Source organism: Plutella xylostella, chromosome 11 (genome assembly GCF_932276165.1).
Source record: "Plutella xylostella chromosome 11, ilPluXylo3.1, whole genome shotgun sequence".
NCBI lineage: Eukaryota > Metazoa > Arthropoda > Insecta > Lepidoptera > Plutellidae > Plutella > Plutella xylostella.
Window position 1 is genome coordinate 1,624,058 of NC_063991.1, and position 21,045 is coordinate 1,645,102.

At 40.2% G+C, this 21,045-nt stretch overlaps 2 protein-coding genes across 7 annotated transcripts in view; one reads left to right on the forward strand and one right to left on the reverse strand.

The window, feature by feature from the left end:
- Nucleotides 1–6,132, reverse strand: part of LOC105383188 (translational regulator orb2) — a 65,556-nt gene extending 59,424 nt beyond the window's left edge. For both annotated transcript variants that reach the window (XM_048624189.1, XM_048624188.1), the window contains exon 1: nucleotides 5,871–6,132. In XM_048624189.1, the coding sequence (XP_048480146.1) occupies nucleotides 5,871–6,086 (216 nt within the window). In that variant the 5' untranslated portion in view covers nucleotides 6,087–6,132. The remainder of the gene's footprint in view (nucleotides 1–5,870) is intronic.
- A 5,181-nt stretch (nucleotides 6,133–11,313) lies between these two features.
- On the forward strand, nucleotides 11,314–20,978 carry LOC105383189 (probable galactose-1-phosphate uridylyltransferase). 5 transcript variants are annotated; one of them, XM_048624034.1, is made up of 9 exons: nucleotides 11,314–11,417; nucleotides 12,312–12,387; nucleotides 12,825–12,909; nucleotides 13,917–14,044; nucleotides 18,768–18,845; nucleotides 19,173–19,325; nucleotides 19,634–19,709; nucleotides 19,987–20,206; nucleotides 20,692–20,978. In XM_048624034.1, the coding sequence occupies exons 1-9, from the start codon at nucleotides 11,396–11,398 to the stop codon at nucleotides 20,910–20,912; spliced, it is 1,059 nt and encodes a 352-aa protein (XP_048479991.1). In that variant the 5' UTR covers nucleotides 11,314–11,395; the 3' UTR covers nucleotides 20,913–20,978. The 5 variants fall into 5 exon arrangements, with proteins under 5 accessions (XP_048479991.1, XP_048479990.1, XP_048479988.1 ...); XM_048624033.1 differs by lacking the exon at nucleotides 12,825–12,909 and adding an exon at nucleotides 13,256–13,340; XM_048624032.1 differs by having other exon boundaries at nucleotides 11,325–11,417; nucleotides 12,312–12,358; nucleotides 12,796–12,909.
- Nucleotides 20,979–21,045: the final 67 nt, after the last annotated feature.

Below are 21,045 nucleotides of genomic sequence, written 5' to 3' on the forward strand. Positions count from 1 at the left end.
TATAAATGCGAAAGTAACTGTGTCTGTCTGTCTGTCTGTTACTCTTTCACGCCAAAACCAATGAACGGATTTGAATGAAATTTGGTATACATATGGTCTAGACCCTGAGAAAGAACATAGGCTACTTTTTATCCCGGAAATCCCACGGGAAAACTTTATAAGGCGAAGCGAAGCTCGTGGGAACAGCTAGTTGGTCATAAAAATGGCAACCATGAGTTAAAAACCAACAAAATTCGTATGCAGTATTAGCATCACAAAGCAATTGCTTTGTGAGTAGCATGCTTGACACTTGACTTATCTGATGATTAGGGATGTACGGATAAAAAAACTGGCCCTAAGTTACCTACTGAAACAGACTGTCCAGTGCAGCGATTACAAGAACCTCCGTAAACGTTGCGTATCGTCAACTGTCACTGTCAAATGTAAGGTGAATTTTGTTACAGTGACACAAACTTATCTGTTCAGGTGAGAGCTCACGTAAATGTCTAATATTTCTTCATTATTTAAGATGTTAATTTTACCCGTAATGGTAATTTACCCTTGCGGTTCTAATAAACCCATCTAATCTAAGTATATCAATATTTAATTTATTAGTAAATTGTGAGATATAGACCAATTTAATTAACTGTCACCGGAACAGATAAGTTTGTCGCACTATAGTTGGCTAAGTACGATGGCGCTGTTTTTTCTTATAATGTTTGTGTAGTATCTAAAATAGTATCGAATTGCCACGTTAGCCCGTGTAAGGCCCTCAGTTGAGGACAACAATAACAAGTTGCTGAATTTTTTTTTTATTTTTTATTTTGTATTATCATATTATATAGGGTGATCAGAGGCACATGTGACACGCAAGCGAGCCACCCACTTTTAGCTGAACATTTTTGTACTAACTTGATAGGTTACGAGCCGATGTATGTTTGAAATAAGCTAATGACGCTATAGAAGAAAATTATCGATTTTTCTGGTGAATGTAGGTCAAATCGTGTAATACGTTCACACATGCATACATTTTAGTAATAAAAAAAATTATAAAAAAAACACACACTCACGCCTAGTACTAATGTAGGTACTCCCTTGCGGGGTAGGCAGGGTGCATTGCTGCACCCACTTTTCGTCAGTGTGTTATGTTAGTGCCAATGTAATAGGGGGCGGGCCTATTGCCATTTTACGGGCACATCCAAGACCCGGGAACAAATATCTGTGTTTAAACAAATATCTGCACCAGCCGGGAATCGAACCCGGGACCTTCGGCTCAGTAGTCAGGGTCACTAACCACTACGCCATTGCATTCGGTCGTCAAAAAAAAGTAATATTAAGGTAAATATTATTTAATATTAAAGAGTCATGGTGGTTTAACGGAGTGTATGAAACCTACCATGTACTAAGGAATGTAAGTACAATTTTACTATACCACGTAGGTATTCTTACGATGAAGGAAAACATTGGGAGGAAACCTGCATATCTAGATTCTACATGTCGAAAATGTGCGACCATTGCGAACCTAATACACTTGTATTAGGTTCGCAATGGTCGCACATTTTACGTGCAATGTAGAGGTTCCACTTAGAAAGCACCAAATTACTCTTAAACGGAAAAGGCTAGCTTAATGAAGACTTCTCAAACATTGAAGTACATTTACAGAGCCTCAGGATATTACGAACTAAAAACGGTAATATTTTATACAAATTTTAAATTAAATGTTTGAAAAAATTTAGGTTGTTTGGTGTTGGCATTTTGTGAGTGGAACTTTTTCATTGCCCGTGAGTGTATTATGCTGAAATATTCTTCACTGGGAGGTCTAGGAGTCTAGAATATTTCAGGTATTCCGATTGATATGGGAAGTGTATGTCCGAGAATTAACCCTGACCCGGGTAAATAAAGTGTATGTCCTTTCAGGAAAATGCTCCACAGTTTTTTTTTTCTTAAGATTTTATTATCACTCCACAAACTTTGTGTCCGTGCCTTTTTGAAAGATCAATATATTGTGAGAGTTTGGTTGTTTTTATCTTCATCTTTTAACTACTCTACAGTATTTAAGGTACTTCAGTTTCCCCTGTAAGTATGTGAATAATTATGTATGTTCCCTTGTAATGAATTTCAACAGTAAATACTACACTCACGGGCAATGAAAAGGTTAAGAACCGTTCCTTTTTTCCGAAGACGGTTGAAAACATAGTTTTTTTTTATAAAGAAAAAAGGGACTTATGTATAATTGATTCGTTATTAATTAGGTAGGTTTACTGTACTATACATTAGATAGAGTATGGGCTAACCCATTATTAGAAAATAATAAAGGTTTCCTATGAATATGACGCTCGGCTATAATTATGATGTAAATTATTACGTTAATAATGGAAATTTCAATTAGGTATTTGCCCACTTTTTAATTTATGTGGGTACGTTCGGATATTACATTTCATTAGCGATCTTCTTCTTCTTCTTCTATCGTGTAAATGAACTAAGCTAACTTCCTCCAGTGTTTTGCTACTCTTATTGCGAGATCATTGGCCTTCATCAGGTCTCCTTGACTGCACTTTGGGGCATTAGGACACTCTAAAAGATGTGACGTAGTCTGGAGGCTTCCGCAACTGCATAGAGTGCTGGCATTGGCTGGGAGCATATCCCATCGCCTTAAATTGTCCTTCGTCCGGGCAACGCGATTAAGCGATTAGCGATTAAAATAATTTACTTGACAACTGATACATAGGTACTTATATTACTTACATGGATACAGGGTATAAAGTCAGTAAAGTATCTTTGTAAAGTAAACCAATTTTGCATAAACTTTGTCAGACGTATGTATTTAACTTAAAATATTGTCAGTTATTTACTTTTAGCTAAATAGTTATACGTCTTCAGAATAAAACATCATTGATTACCACTTTTTAACACATTTGACCTTAAGTGCCATCGCAATTTCTCCATAGTCGGTTATCTAACCCTAACCGACTAGGGATTGGTTATAAATTATACGTCATCTCCATATAAAATTCTTGACAGAGGTGTCCAATATCAACCACTAATACCTGGTTATGCTCTATTCGACTATGGAGAAATTGGCACTAAGTAAGGGTATTAAATCAATTGAATACCGCCTAAAACAATCACTAGAAAGCATGTTTTTGTACCCTGAATCAGAACGAAATCATGAAAGATCAAAGAGGAAAGTTTTTTTGAACTTATTTAAGAACTTAATCATGTATTATTGTTCTCGGATATTCTTCATGATTTGGTAACAATGGTTTGTTTACAGGATACACAGATAAATAACCAAGCATAATACCATTTTATAAATACGAAAAATAGTAATATATAAACAATCCAATATTTATTCATAGCAAAATTGCCTTTGGATTCGTTTGTTTTTTTAGGAAAATAGAATAGATATCATGTTTGAACTCATGGATAAGCGAGAAGAGAGTAAATTTAAATGTAAACCGATATTCAAAATTGATAGTTACAAATAAACAAACCGCCATAGACACATATTAGTAGTAAAGCCCAGTTACTCACTTGAATAAAAAATGTAACTAAACATGAGTTATGTCAGCTCTGACTTGAGCCCATCATTAGCCAATAACGTCTTCACCGCTGGATATAGGCCCCTTCCAAGATCACAAAACTCTGTTTTTTTCACTATCTTCCTTTCGACTAGATAAGCTTAGTATAAACAGTGACGTATTTACAACTGGGGCCTCAAGTTATAATCAATACTTAAGTATGGTAGACCAGGAGGAAGGAATAATAAAGAGACCCGTACAGAGCTGGAGAAGGTCCGTGGAGGTGGCATTGAAGAGAGCAGATCTATCGCGGGCCCAAATGAAGGAGGCGGCTCAAGATAAGGAAGCGTGGTGAAGAATGTATGTAGCCCTAAGCTTCACAGGGGAGCAACAGGGCCATAAGTAAGTAAAGTTATGTATGGTATGACATGCGCAGCTGCCATTGGATGAACTGTTATCGCAGACTAGTTAGTTTTTACGGACTGGAACGAAATTAGTGTCCGTTAGTAGGTACCTTTAAAAAAGACAATAGCTTGTCATACATAATATTATAGAACTTCATAAATTTATGAAGTTACAACATGAAGTTTACACTGTAATCTTTCATATTACATTCTTTATATGAATTTCAAACTCTACTCAGAACTTACTGAAACGTTACGAGTTAAGTCCATTATCCATTATTTTAATAAACGAAACTGAATGGGTACATAATAACCAACACGTTATAATCATAATGTACAGAATTGCACTTATTTACACTCCGCATTGTTTAAAATAAGTAGGTACATAGAATAGAGATTGAGTCAATTTCATAGGATTCATTTTGACAGAATAATGTCCAACATTATATTTTAGCATTATTTTAAGTTGGATGGGTGGTTTAGGAAAATAGGATATGTTTCTTAACTTTATATAACTTTAAATGTTTCGTAGCATCCTGCTATCAAATATGGCTTTATCATTGTATCGATTGTACAGTTACAGGCTTTAGTTAAACCTACTTCAGTCAGCACCGGAAATACGCCAGGGAGCACTTCGATAGATCCAAAAATATTACCCCTTACACTCACAATCTTTATCTGTATTACGATAAAAAAAAACTTGTTTGTGGTACTAGAGATAAAATAAAAGGTTGTGACTATTTTCCTTTTGCCTTATTAAGGGTTAAATTAAAATGTTACACATTTACAAGGCGTTTCACAGCGATCTGACAGCGTTTACTTAGCATGTGTCTAAGTTTTCCGGCCAGTTTCAATACTCTATCTATCGATAGCTGACAGTTTCTATCATACGGTTTTGACACACAAAATAGTTGCATTCTGTCAAAATCGTATGAAAGTAACTATAGTGCCACAAACTTATCTGTTCCGGTGAGAGCGAACTAAATTGATCCATATCTCATAACTTACCAATGAATTATACATTCATATAGATTAGATGGGTTTATTAAAACCGCAAGGGTGAATTACCACTACAGGCTAACTTAAAATCTTATAGAATCAAGAAATATTTGACATTTACGTGAGCTCTCACCGGAACAGATAAGTTTGTGGCACTATACAAGGCGTTTGACTGCGATCTGACAGCGTTTACTTAGCATGTGTCTAAGTTTTACTGCCAGTTTCAATACTCTATCTATCGATAGCTGACAGTTTCTATCATACGGTTTTGACACACAAAATAGTTGCATTCTGTCAAAATCGTATGAAAGTAACTATAAGCTATCGATAGATAGTTATTGAAATTGTCAGTTAATGGTAAGGCCCTAACTCTTTTTAATTTCAATACAGATATAACTTAACAACATTTAACAATAGCTTAGCAGGCTACAGACTTTATCTACACAAACAAAACGCGAATACATCAACGTATGACATTACGTGTTGCACATACGTGTAAGTTTCAGCGCTCAAGGCTAACTAACAATTTGCATACATCCATGAAACACAAAACCGACTAACATTCCGTGTAAGTAAACTGACACAACTGTAACTATAAAGATCATACATTCAAAAATCGAATCTTCAGCTTAGCTCTTTGCCATTTCTTTTCTCCTGGTACCTGGCTTTCCGAAAGGATGACAGGTTATCGTATTATTGTAAAACTCTACCTGTATTACCACAAAAACTCTAAACATTGTTTAACTAGTGCTCAAAACGATATTTGACAGGTGTATTAGGCGTTTGACAGCGCTAAACATCTGTTAAACACTGTCTAAGTTTTCGTGGTAAGGCCTTACGTGTCGTCATTTCACTTCCATATTCAACAGAGATTCTACGCAAAACAACACCTTTCTACCTCACAACCGCAGAAACACTTGACAATCGCTATCATCCATCTGTCAAACCTCCTTATCCTGCTACATACCTGGTAGTGTTCCTCCGGCTTGCCAGGGTAGGAGTGCGTGCGACGGTAGTCTGGCGGCCGCGGCGGTGCCGGGGCTCTCCTCCATGGGGCAAATGCCGAGGGCTGCGGCTGCTGTGGCGCCGGCCACCTATACTGCGGAGCCCTACGGAAAGGGGCTCTGTATTGCCGTTCGTCGTCGGCCACACTAGGGGCGCCAGGGTATTGGAGCTCCCCCATCTAACGACCGGACTCGACGGAGGCCGAGCGGCTACTGAGGTTCTGCCCGAGAATCGATCAGTAAGCGCGCGCATAGCCCGGTTGTTGGCTGTTGGTACAAATGTTGGGGAGGTTTGTGGGTCATGTTGTATGTAGATAGTGTTTGGTGCGAGATAAATTGAGATAAGGTGGAGATTGATTAGTTTGGATGTGTGTATGGGAGTGGTTTGAGTCACTCAGTTGGAAGGTTTTGTCCCTGTTGCGTACTTAGCTATCGATTATCTAGTAACAATTTGAAAAACCAGCACATTTTATAAGTACTTATTGTTAGAGAACATTCAATCTCTAAACAGCATCAAAAGTTATTTACCAAACCTAAAAGTACGTAGAAAAAACACTGCGCAGTTAAAGTTAAAAGGAAATAAAAAACTGTAACCTCAAACTTGTGTTATCGATAACGCAACCAAGTAGCCGGATTGGGGCCAACGTTGGCTATTAACCATGGTGTTGTTTGTCCAACGTTGGTCGAGTCGTTTACTGCAGAAAGGCTAGTTCTCTACATCTGGTTGGAAGGCTTTGATGCAGTCCAGACCTGCAGTAGGCTGTCTGACGTCACAAAACTAATCTTCTATAATATATTTGTGTCACTATACTTATAGCTAGAACGCTACGGTACACAAAGACGGTTTTTGGTAGACCGCGGAAGCAAAATTATGACTACTAAACAATGATAACCTATTAAAATGATTTTATGATGAATACAAAAATGGGAGAGCTATATTTTTGGGTAACTAAACTGGCGAGTTATTAGAGCAATATACGGGGTGGTATTCTTATATGAGAAAACAAACAAACGCTCTATATTTAGATGACCTAGATAAAGGCACCCTGCACGCCCTAGATATGAGCATCGTGGCCTGAAAACCTATGAGCTGTTATGTTTTTACAGTAAATTATCTGCAAATATTTAAGGTATTACAACAAAGAAAAAATTACTTATGAATATATTGATAATAAACTGCACATATATATCGACAGGATATTATTGAAAAAAAATTGTGTGTTTAGTAGATTCATCCACTTTCTTTCATAGAAAACTGTTAGTGCAGCGATTATAAGATTTTCGAACCTTATAATCGTTTACGTCGTTGCGTATCATCAACTGTCACTGTCAAAATGTAAGGCAAATTTGTTAGTTCCAAAAGTGACTACGTTGGCGCTGTTATTTTTCCATATGTTTGTGTAGTATCGAAAATAGTATAGAATTGGCACGTTAGCCCGTGATAGGACCTCAGTAATTTTTTTTGACAAATTAAAAATGTATTTACATACATACATTCATACACGCTCACGCCTGTCTCCCAAAGGGGTAGGCAGAGATTACAGATCTCCACTGGGCACGATTCTGACACACCTCTTTCGCTTCTTCCAGTGTGAAAAAGTGTATTTCTTGTCATAAATAGCCTTTATCTATCACCTTGACCAAGTTACCACTATCTCTACCGAAACACGTATTTTCTCATTTATACACCTTACAAAGTCTTAGATCCTGTTTACCTAAAGCCTACGCGATTCGTAGCCGGCCTACGCAGTCGTAGCCCGTAGACCCTGCTACGCGGCGGCGTAGCAATCTCGTAGCAAACATTTCAGACTGTTGACCCCTTAGCATGAATTTTCATCGTGAACGTGAAGTAGAATTCATCGAGTAATTTTGTATGAAAATATGAACAGCGCCCCTGGCGGTCGGTAGCAGAACTAAAATTTCCCTACAAAATTCATCGAGTAATTTCACGTTTCACGATGAAAATTCATGCTAAGGGGTCTGTTTCTTTCACTCCTTTTATTTTCTTCTCCTCAGTGACTGAGCCTTTGTGAAGTGGTGGTATGTAGTTGTAGATCTTTAGTAGACTCAAAATCTTGACATTCAACAAATAATCATAAAAATATACGTTGAATAAACGATGATAATCTGAAATATTCATAGAGTTTCAATGTACAGACACTGAAATTGTGGGGTTTATTGCCACCGTGGTTAAAGTGACTATAGCCCAGTCAGATTAGCGTCAGCTGGTGCTATATTTTGCCCGTTGCAAAGTGAGCAGTATCAGCTTGATTAACGATATACTAACATCATACAAAAATAGAGCAAAAAACTGCACGTATTTTTTAAACTGTCAAACTGTTTTTATGTTTAACCCTAATGACATCCGTTGTACACCCGAGTCCGCGTTGTTCTATGTTTGTACCCTTGAATAAAATCAAAAATATTATAAGTTCTCACTTTAACTGAAATAATTCAAAATAAGAGCTCATCTGTAGAAGTATTGCGTTATTTTTCGAAACTTTTGTTTTGCAATGACACTCCATCTAGTTCTCATATTAAAATATCGTAGATTTTCGGACTGTAGAGTGTTGTGTGACCTCAGAAAGAATGCAGCTGAACCCGGTTACGTGGGAGTCCCTGGCTGTGGGTAGGTGGAATGGTGCATTGCGTCCAAAGCCACTCGCAAGAGAAACGGGGGGCGCTTTCTGCTAAATAATCCGGTGTTATCGTGAAACCAACCCCTTTTGTGCCTATACATAGATAGTTATATTGATAAAATGCTTACATGGTCCGTTTTCTGACATATACACAACAAATCACTATTAAAGAAGAACATATAAATAAGTTGTACTTACAACCAGGCTATGATATGTCCGATGAGTACTAAATAAGTTGTGTGTTAAAGCGGACGAAAGGGCAATAGGTACTTAATTAGTTATGCTTGTTCCTTGCATATAACCAAATATTATTGACCCTGGCTGTTATTTAAGCCCTATTATTAAAGTTTATTACAAGTGGTTTTTGTCGATTTATCGATTCCCGGCTGGGGCAGATATTTGTTTAAACACAGATATTTGTTCTCGGGTCTTGGATGTGCCCGTAAAATGGCAATAGGCCCGCCCCCTATTACATTGGGACTAACATAACACTCTGGCGAAAAGTGGGTGCAGCAATGCACCTCTGCCTACCCCGCAAGGGAGTACATTAGTACAAGGCGTGAGTGCGTGTATGTGTTGTTAAACTTATCGGGCCCGAGTATATATTATTATATCAGTTCAGGATCGCCTGTTAGTTATTTAAATTTGTTAAAAGTGTTGGCAGCTAAAGGGTTAATTAGTTAGCAGAATAGTGACAGCAGTGTAGGCTGTACCTGCACCCACTGCGGATGTGGGCTATAGAGCCAGAATACAGCGTGGTTTAGGCAAAAAAAGTCTGAAATTTTTGTCAGCATTTTTAGGCGAAATTTAGGATAGCTATAGTACCTAAGAGGTTGGTTGTTGGAGAGCCTCTGAAATTTTAACAGTTATAATATTTGGTTAACAGTTTCGTTTCAATGTTTGGTGCAAGCCACCCTGCCAGCCAAGGGTGGCGAGATATAGATAACACGAGTTCTTGGAAAAAAAAGTTGTTTGAAATGACGAGTTTTGTCACTATCATTTGGATGTGCATTATATTTTGAATCATTGTTTTAGTCTTGCCTTGCTCATGTCCTAGCTAAGTAGGTACCTACTATGTAAGTGGATTATATAGTAAGTGAGTACCTATATTTATTTCGATGACGATTGAAAGAAAACATCAATTATTCTATCTCAGCTTTTGCAACATCCAGGCTTGCTGCTCCAGTTTACACGGGAGCTAGGCTTTCTGAGCTGAAATTAGGGGGATGTGATCCCCCCCCCCTTCCGCGCCTTCAGAATATAATAGAATAGAATCTTCGTCTTGCGGTGAAGAAAAACATCGTGAGGAAACCTGCACATCTAGAATCTAGATATACCCTAACTACAAAAACGGCTCACGACCTATCACGTGAGTACAAAAATGTAAAGTCAAAAGCGGGTGACTCGCTTGCGCGTCACCTCTGACTACCCCTTAGAGTATTACAGTTGTGAGCATAATATGTATGCATGTATGTATGCAGAACATCAGAGCTCGATCGTAAAATAAAAATTAACAAGCTTTCTGCCGCAATACCGAGCCTACAGCTCTTATCTCTCTGCGGAAACTCTGAAAATCAATAGGCGAAGGCCATTCCCTTGCAGCACGTGTAAAAATGTTTAAATCAATACTTAAAACTGTGTCACTGTGGTACTAACTGTGTCTGTCCGCAAATTATTTGATTATTCCCAGCTGACTCTGTTTACAGCTGCGTGTGGCTGCAGTTGTTCCGGGAAATGCTCATAGATGGCGTTGGTAGGGGAAAATTTAAGAAGTTCTGGAAAATGATACTAGATGGCGTTGGTGGGTTGAAACTCCAAGATGTTCCGGAAAATGTCACTAGATGGTGTTGGAGAGTAGAAGTTCCGGAAACTATCTGTAGATGGCGCAAAAACTTGTTTAGGTGTTACACATACGGCGATGTTATGAAAGGGGCTAATCTGCCTATTTTATCTTCATTAAAATTTGCATCATTTACCTAATCAGCTTAGCCATGTCAAAAGTTAAATGTTTATTTGTTTACAACTTTTGATTAGGTTGAAGATAAACTTAGATAAGTTGGTATTAGTAGTTACGTGTAGGTAAAAAAAAATACACATGTACTTAACTAGTTATCTGTCATTAAAAACTTTGTAAGTACCTAAGCATGCCTACTTTTGTTAGTAGGTACCTACCTAACTACACATCGTGATTAAAGCTGCACATCTACTAGGGTCACTTTTATCAAACGCTAAACGTATTTAAAATTGTATTTACTTAAATCAAATTTTAAATACATTTTGTACTAACTGACAGACATTTGAGAGGCTACTAAATACGTGTTTGGTGAAATTCCACCTTAGGCTAAGTAGTAGGAAACTGTCTATATCTGTATTCTGTATATCCAGACAGGACGTCTGGATATACAGGGTGTCCAAAAGTCAATGTCATAGCAACCTTTATTACCCACCTACCTACCATCGCAGAAAAGACTAGACAGCTCAGCTTGATCTAGAATTCGTAGACTCACGTGCCATACCTACTAACACACATTAACAATATTCTTTGAATATCAAACTTTTATCATTCAAGTAAGGACAAACTGTGTGAATTTCCTACATAAAACGTAAATATAAGTACCTACTAGTAGTTAATATGAGTAATTAAATAAAGGAACAGGAACCTTCACTCTGTGTTTTCTCTGTGTAACCAACTAAAAGTTTAGAGTTTGAGAGCCACTGCATGTTATTACGCGTTATCAGAGAGCGCTATAACTGTATATAATCTTTATAACAGTCAGTTGTGACTTAAACTTTGTACCGAGCAGACATAGTCTGTGTGAAGCATCTTGTTCAATTAGAAGTGATAAAAAATGGCTGAATTTAATCCTACAGGTAGGTAAGTTATGCATTTTGTTTACCATTAGATAATTTTACTAGATAACCTACTTCCTAGTCATAAATTAGGTTGAGAGAATATTGAAGTTCAATTTATAATTTGAGGTCAATTCAAGGCTGTTGTTTATCAGTCAAGTTGGCCTAAACAAATGTGGGTAGTGTAGTGGTAAGGTTACAACTAAATAACTAAATAAAGCCGGCGTATATACCGTAGTGCTTTTTCTAAATTCTTAGATTAAAAATAAATGAAGAAGATGGTATGTTACCTACATACAAAAACAAAGCATAATACTGTCCGTATTTTGTTTACTGTCAAACCGTTTTAAGTTCAATCTAATGACAACCAATGTAACACACATCTTCTTAATCCAACTATAATTTAAAATAAGGGTTCAGTGGTAGAAGGTGTTATTTGTCGAGACGTTTATTTTGCAACGGGGAATCGGGGAATACAGTCGTGAGCATGTATGTATATTTTGCACTAACACTTCATCTTGTTTGTATATTGTTAATCTAACACAGTACCACTACATAATATAATGCAAAAATGCCTCCAAAGTAATTTACGTGTACTAAATTAAAAACTTTCCACTTTACTTTACAATTTAAACAGAAAAATTCTAGATTTTGATCATTTCTATCTTGGAAACTTGTCTGGGTAGACTAGTAACTAGTTAGTTACTAACCACCATTAGATGATCAAACGTAATCATTTAAACACGTGTATAGCGTCTGTCTATCCAAACTTGTATAGCGTCTGTCTATCCAAACTTGTATAGCGTCTGTCTATCCAAACTTGTATAGCATATGTCCATCCAAACTTGTATAGCATCTGATTCTGTCTATCCAAACTTGTATAGCGTCTGTCTATCCAAACTTCCCCCTCCACAGAGCACCAGCACATCCGCTACAACCCGCTCAAAGACTCCTGGATCCTGGTGTCCCCGCACCGCTGTCTGCGGCCCTGGTCCGGACAGACGGAGCCCCCGGCTGAGGAGGAGCCGCTGCAGAATAACCCTCTGAAACCAGGCGCCGTCAGGGGGAATGGACAGGTGAATAGATATTTATTTCATCATACTAATATTATTATAAATGCGAAAGTTTGTGAGTATGTGTACTGTTTGTTTGTAACTTCTTCACGACAAAACGGCTAAACCGATTTTAATGAAATTTTGTATGGAGTTAGCTAACACCCTGGATTAACATGTAGGCTACTTTTTATCGCGGAATTACCACGGGAAAACTTTAGATAAGCTCGCGGGAATAAAGGCTTTCGTACAGCAAATAGTAGTTAGTTAGGTAGCGTAGCATAGATAGGTAGCCATGTAAGTAAGTAAGTAGGTAAGTAGGTACTCTCAAAGACTCATGGATCCTGGTGTCCCCACACCGCTGTCTGCGGCCCTGGTCCGGCCAGACGGAGCCCCCGGCTGAGGAGGAGCCGCTGCAGAACAACCCTCTGAAACCTGGCGCGGTTAGGGGGAATGGACAGGTTAATAAATGTTTATGTTATACTTAGTTACATAAATCAGAATCAGCAAGTAGGTATACTTAGTGAGTGTGTAAGTTTGATACTTCTTCACGTCAAATCGGCTAAACCTATTTTAACGTAATTAGGTTTTTAGTTAGCTGACACCCTGGAATAACACATAGGCCTCTTTTTATCGCGGAATTCTCACGGGAAAACTTTCGAAAAGCTCGTCGGAATAAAGGCTACCGTAACAGCAGCAGATAGTAGTATAGGTAGCGTATCGTAGGTAGGTAGCCATGTAAGTAAGTAGGTATACTCTCAAAGCCCCGTGTCTCCCGGTGTCCCCACACCGCTGTCTGCGGCCCTGGTCCGGCCAGACGGAGCCCCCGGCTGAGGAGGAGCCGCTGCAGAACAACCCTCTGAAACCTGGCGCTGTTAGGGGGAATGGACAGGTGAATACAAAATCTACAGAGTAGTGTTTTTCGGGGATATTACCGTTGGCTGCTGATTCTTTATTACGAATATTATTGCCTGGACCCCGCTTGAACGTGAGATTGATAAGGTACTTACAATAGTTAGGTATATAAAACTAAAGCTGACCGTATCCTATCTAGTTACTTAGGTATAACAATGTGGGCCATTGGAGTATACTGAAGCAATGGTGACATTGGTCTATCGGCAATTAAAATATAGCCCTAATACCATCTCATTGCAGGAAGGTGGAATATCATAGAGGAATTATTATAAATTTATTGTTGCTTTCAAGGTAGGTTCCACATTTTGGATTTTCATAAATGTACCTATACTTACAGAAACGCTGGACGAAATTTGTGTGAATTTTTATATAAAGAATATGAATGCGATGCTTCCGTTGCGTTGCGTGAGAAGCCGAAAGGTAAAAGTGGATACCTTTATAACTACATCACAGACATGGAGACTATCTCAAGTCTGCCCTTTTATCACTGCAGAAGTCATATGTCACCAATACCTAACACCTAAATGAATCCTCTCTCTTTCCATCTTTCCAGAAAAACCCCCTCTACACGTCGACGTTCGTGTTCCCCAACGACTTCCCCGCGCTGCTGGAGCGCGTCCCGGAGCCCCCGCAGAGCGAGCACCCGCTGTTCCAGGCCAAGCAGGCGAAGGGCACTTGCAGGTGGGGGAGAGGGGTTATAGGATTGATGTGTGTGTGTGTCTAAGGCGCTCCAACCAAAGCTAGAGACCATGCGGCGTCGTGGTGGCGTCGCATCGGCTTTATCGCAATGGCGCAATATCGACTTCTTCAGTAAGCGTCGACCCTGGGCTGGCATATACTCGCAGAAGACATCTAGGAAAGGCGCGCCTGTTTATCGCCGTTGCTGCGATGTCACCTCGACTGTCGGTGAGCGGAGCGCCTGAATCATGAGCTCTTATCTAACATGCAATTCATTGTAAACGACACCACTGTGGTGTCGTTCATAATAATTTTTTTGGTAACCAAACCACTGTAATGTTGTTCTACTAAACCCCGTCTACACGTCGACGTACGTGTTCCCCAACGACTTCCCCGCGCTGCTGGAGCGCGTCCCGGAGCCCCCGCAGAGCGAGCACCCGCTGTTCCAGGCCAAACAGGCGAAGGGCACTTGCAGGTGAGAGAGGGGTTATAGGATTGGTGTGTGTGTCTGTGTCTATGGTGCTCCAACTACAGCTCGGACTATGGACTCTTCCAGGCGGCGTCGTGGTGGCGTCGCCGTCGCATTACAATTTCTTCAGTAAGCGACCCTGGGCTGGCATATACAGGGTGTTGCAAAAAGGGTATAGGGTAAACAGTGGTGAAATTGGCCACCCCCAATAACTGGCCACACAGCTTTTCATTCGCCTAAAATAAGAAATACGATGACAGCACGCCATCTGTTACAGCTTGACACTAACCACTAGTAAGTTGTCGTTCATTTTAGTTCCCACTCACTCCGCTTGAAGGATTGGTCTTCAAAATACCCGCAATTTTCTGACAGTCGGCGACAGTGCGTCTGTTAAAATGGTTGTGCGCTAAGAAAACGTTAAGCGAAGACATTATTTCGAGAGGCGATATTTTTTGTCCCCAGCTTTTGTGAGTGACTTTAAATAGTGACAACGATAGATTTTGAGGTAAGCAATTATAATTTGTACTGATTTAATCCTTGATTTGATTTTTTATTGCATTTTTCGACTTGGCCAGTTACTGGTTCCTGTTTTATAGTATTTTTAGTAACTGGCCCCCCTATGCCAGTTACCCCAATTTGCTACTTGCAAGTAAATTAACTTAAAATACAGCTTATTACCTTGGATTTAAATAGCATTTTCTGTGGTAAAATTTTTGTAAAAATCGTTCAATATTTAGTAGTAACTGGCATAGGTATTCTAGTGGCCAGTTACTACATGGCCAGTTACTGCGAAATATTTTATGTTTCAGGATATATCCTAAAATCTCTTCAGGATAATGGTAGCCCAGCCGACAAACAGCCTTAATCCTTCAGCCTCCTTCATTTGGACTGTATCCTCGTCAATATCCGTAGTGGTTAGCAGCGATTCGAATCGGCTCTGTTGTTCTCTTTGGAAGCTGGAGTTGCCATGCCAACTTCAATTTGGTGCAGCGTGGGACGAAGGGCCTGCTTCATCAGTCTTCTCTCCAGCTTGAAGTTGATATTCAGAGTGCCTCCAAGAAGTCGGTGATCACTCCCAGTTTAAAATGTATAAATCATATTGTGTAAATCACTGAGGCATCTCTGGATATGTGCCGCTTGTCAGTCATAATGAAGTCGATTTCATTTTTCGTCCTACACCATCGGGGCTTGACCATGTTCACTTCCTCCGGGGATGTTTCTCATAGAAAGAATTCATCAAGTACAGCCCATTCTGGTCTGTCTCATTCGAGGAAGTCAACAAGAATTTGCCCTCTCCGATTTCTGCTAGTAAAGCCATTGGGTCCTACCCTCAATTCTTTGCATTCTTGTACTCCCACTTTGGCGTTGAAGTCCCCCATCACAATGGTGTATTGGGTCTTAGCAGTACACTTGATAGCCCTAGAGATATCTTCGTAACTATACTGCTTCGACTTCTGAGTCAGAGTGTGTCGAGGTTGGTGCATATACCTGTACGACCTTCAAGGAATCCCTCTCCGTTAGTTTAAGTACAAGGTACGGCGTACCCGATTCGACACACTACTGATCTCCACTAACTTGTTGACAAGGATCTTGTTGACAAGAAATCCTACGCCACCTTGGGACAGTTGGTTACCCTCTCGATGGTAGAGCATGTGGCCAGACTTCAGGGTCATCGTGTCCCTCTCTAAGGATTTCCGATAGCCCTATTCTATTATATTCTGTGTGGGGGTGTCAGTGCCTGCACCTGGCTCTCTCGAATGGAACCTTTGTGCATAACCCCAAGGTCTAAACTGTCTTTCTTAGCTTGGACCATTTCCCTCCATGCTGGCATTCCACTGCGGGGTTTCCACTTGGTGGGTTCACATATCTAGATGTGCAAAATCTAGACATGCAGGTTTCCTCACGATGTTTTCCTTCACCGTAAGAGTGATGGTATACATTGTACTTAAGTTAAAAGAACTAATTGGTACATGTCAGCACCGGGATTCGAATCCGCATCTCTGGCGTGAGAAGCGGGCGCTTACCCGACTGAGCTACCACCGCTCTCCGATAGCCCTAAGATGTCCTTATTTTTTTGCCCAGCTCTACCTCGTGTTACATCATCTTCTCGTCCTCTCTCAGTGTCCGTGCGTTGTATGTAGCAAGTTGTATTTTATACAATCTTAAAATTAGTTCAAGAAGAAGCTAAGATTTAAGGATTTGACTTAATATAAACTTGAAATAATTCAATATGATTGTTAATAAAGATTTGTGATGATTTATAGATAAGAAACTTATTTTTGTCATAATAATATGTGAATTGTGACGTTGTTACACTAATTACATTGAAGGAGTATTGAATTGTAGAAGTATTTTTGTTTTTATATTAAATTTTGTTAGAAAATCCTTCCTTCATTGGAAGGAAACCCGTGCCCCAGCAGGTGGGGACGTGATGATGATGATGAACTGTTTATTTGTTAAGAAATATTAGATATTTCTCATTATTAAGTGTTAACACATTAACTACGTCATAACACATTAATTGTAATAGGTTTTTTATAATGTTTGCAGTAGTTATAAGGTTAAAACTTGTCATTTTAGTTAATTATATTAGGTGGCCAGTTACTGCAAAATAAGAGGGCCAGTTACTAAAATTTATGGCCAGTTACTACACAAAAGTGATACTTTTCATTTAAATAAAGATATTTAAATAAATAGTTCTTATTGATTATTAAATTGATCAAAAAAACAATCAACAGGATCTAGTGAATCATTAGATATATAAATCACCTAAATCGGATCATGCATTTAGATGGAGCACACACGTAAAGTGGCCAAGGTGCTTAAGTGGCCAGTTACTACCCCTTTTCCCCTACTAAGCCGAAACCTACATGTGCAGCATGTTATAGGTATCTAAGCCCGAAACTGAAATCAGAATTTCAAAATTCGCGAAACAAAAAAAAAACATTTTTAACTGACTTCAAAAAAAGGAGGAGGTTCTCAATTCGTCGGGATCATCCATAGAAACTCTGTTGGTCACGTGACTTTTTTACTATGGAGAATGATTACCATGCTGAACATGAAGGTTTCGGCTTAGTGTACGCTTTTTTCAACACCCTGTAGAAGACATAGAGCAGGCGCGCCTCTTTGATGTCACCTTGAATCTCGGTGAGCGGAGCGCCTTAATCATAACCTCTTATCTAACATAATGTATAGTAAAAGACACCACTGTAATGTTGTTCTACTAAACCCCCTCTACACGTCGACGTACGTGTTCCCCAACGACTTCCCCGCGCTGCTGGAGCGCGTCCCGGAGCCCCCGCAGAGCGAGCACCCGCTGTTCCAGGCCAAGCAGGCGAGGGGCACTTGCAGGTGGGGGAGAGGGGTTATAAGGTTGATGTGTGTGTGTCAAAGGCGCTCCAACCACAGCTAGAATGGAGGCGGCCGGCGTAGTTGTGGTGGCATAGTCAATTGGCGCAATAAATTGTTTATCATTTAAGTAAGTATACTTGAATTCAAGTTCTCGCTTCGCCCGCGCCGCGACTCCGAATCAACTTCTTCAGTAAGCGTCGACCCTGGGCTGGCATATAGAAGACATAACTAAGGAAGGCGCGCCTCTTTGATGTCACCTCGACTCTCGGTGAGCGGAGCGCTTTAATCATAACCTCTTATCTAACATGTATTGTATTATCTAACATACTGTATAGTAAAAGACACCACTGTGGTTTTGTTCTACTAAACCCGCTCTACACGTCGACGTACGGTGGCCTGCGCCTAAAAGTATACAGGCGGAGTTTTTAAAATAGCGATCCCTGATGATGAAGGGACCAGCTACATCTGTTATAAATCCGGGGACGTGTTGTGTGTGATGTGTGTAGCAGTAGTGTTTATGTGGATGTGCTTGAGCAGCATGTGAGCTTGAGATCGCTGTTTTAAAAACTCTGCCTGTATACTTTTAGGCGCAGGCCACCGTACGTGTTCCCCAACGACTTCCCCGCGCTGCTGGAGCGCGTCCCGGAGCCCCCGCAGAGCGAGCACCCGCTGTTCCAGGCCAAGCAGGCGAGGGGCACTTGCAGGTGGGGGAGAGGGGTTATAGGATTGATGTGTGTGTGTCTGTGTCTAACACTAAGTGAGGTTTGCGAAGAGGTATCAAAAGTAACAAAGTAAAGGGAAGTGCACTGTAGAGACTTTAGCTTCGAAGTAAATTAGTACTTTCAGCAATGCCAATTAAACCATTAATTCATATGATGGATGCTAACGAACTTTTATAATTTCCAGGGTCATGTGCTTCCACCCAGACTCAAACATCACTCTTCCGCTGATGACCGTGGATGAAATATTAGCTGTGGTGCAAGAGTAAGTAAATAATAGTTTAGTACCTACATAATTTTCAGTCAAAGGTTCACCTAACGCTTTAAGAGCCCTAGGAATCCATGGTGATGACGTCGTCACTGACGGTGTGGCAATGCCATGGCATCCCGGTGAGACAGGGCTCTAAAGAATATAACTATACTTACCATCGCTTTAATCGAACCCAATCTTCGTCAATTTTGTTTTAGTCCCAAGTACCTCTGCGGGGGCCCCAAGGAACCCCGAACCATCGGTATAGCAATCCGGGTTACTCACCACTACACCGTCCGGCCATCTAAGCATGTATTTATCTCGAACCCCAAATCCTTCCAGGTGGACCAACCAGCTAGCCGAGCTGGGTCGCCGCTACACGTGGGTGCAGATCTTCGAGAACAAGGGCGCCATCATGGGCTGCTCCAATCCGCACCCGCACTGCCAGGTGTGGGCGTCCAGCTTCCTGCCCAACGAGCCAAGGATTAAGGATCGGTAAGGAAGTACTCCAGACCACGATTACCTATGCGTCCAGTAGGGTTACCTCCACCAAAAAATCCTTAAGCAGTGTCGATTCAAAATCGCTCAGCGTGCTATGAAGATAAGCTGGGGTTTCTCCGATGTATCGTATCAGAAATGAGGTTATCCGTCAGAGGACTAAGGTTACCTCCAACCCGCTGAACCAAAGACAGGTGTCCGGAAGTGGCTGGATGAGGAAGGCCGAGGATAGGTTTCTGTCGCTGCTTCATCATTTCTTATGTAATCGACATTTTGGAATAACATTTTCTTATGTAATGTTACAGTTGCCAAAAGGAGTTCTACACCAAATACAAGAAAGCACTTCTTGTTGAATACGTCGAGAAGGAACTAGAAAGCAAGGTAATTAACTTAGGTAACTCCCTAAATATACACTAGTGTCTCCAGCTGAAGCTATTCAATCACCAGGAAAACACTCATTGCTACGTTATAGAATAATTATTGGTCCAGTGCAGTAACCCAAATTATACTAGGTAACCAAACAGCAACCCAAATTGTAGGGTAAACCACCCTTTTCTTGACACCCCTCTATTTATTAACTAGCACAAAGCGCAATAATTTAAGAAAACAAGACTACACTTCGTTCTATTTGGTTTCACTGATATTTCTCTCATTCCAGGAAAGAATAGTAATCGAGAACACCGACTGGGTGGCCCTGGTTCCCTACTGGGCGCAGTGGCCTTACGAGACCATGCTGTTGCCCAAGCACGGCCACCCTCAGAGGCTGACCGACCTCACTGACGCCCAGAAACGGAGCTTAGCTGAGATCATGAAGCAGTTGAACACGAAATATGATAATTTGTTTAAGTGCAGCTTCCCGTATAGCATGGGATGGCATGGTAGGTGGTTTATTTTATGTATTTGTATAGGGATAGGATCCAGTAGGTATAGGTACGATTTTATTGAGCACCATAATTAATTCACCTATAGTGTCCTATAGTATTTAGCAATTTTAATGACATTTCAAAATTTATGGCTTAGAAGAAATTAGAAAAAAGTTAACTGTAAATGATTAAACATACATGGGGTGGCTCAGTTATATCAGTGGCAGACTATGCACATAACGTTTATTAGCCAAGCTTACTCTAATTAATTTGTGTGCGTGTGTGTGACACATAAAAAATCTGAAAAGCAAGGCCACAGTAAAACCTTGCCACCATTATTATAGATGGTAGATTAATATTTTCTGGTGATCCATGGAAAAAATCAGATTCAGTTTGCCAGTAAAGAGTTGCTTGGTGAAAGATTTACACTGTCCTTTGTTGCAGTAAACCGTGAAAATGTATTTTACCTACTTACACAAAACAAAATGTATTTTCCACAGGAGCCCCAACTGGTCCAACCAAGATCCCCGGAGACTCTCCGCACTGGCTGCTGCACGCGCTATACCTGCCCCCGTTGCTGCGCTCAGCTTCCATCAAGAAGTTCATGGTCGGCTACGAGATGCTCGCACAGTCACAGCGAGACCTCACCCCGGAACAGGCAGCGGCCAAGCTTAGAGAGTGCGACCATTTGGTCCACTATAAGACTTTGAAGAAGTTGTAGGGATTTTGAGTCTTTTGTTATTGTGTTGAGTTGTTTTTTTACGAGTTTAATAAAGTTTTCATAGTATTACGGTGTTTACTTTTATGTCAAATGACTTAGTAGGGTAGTGGATAATAGTCTTATCCTGTAGTGG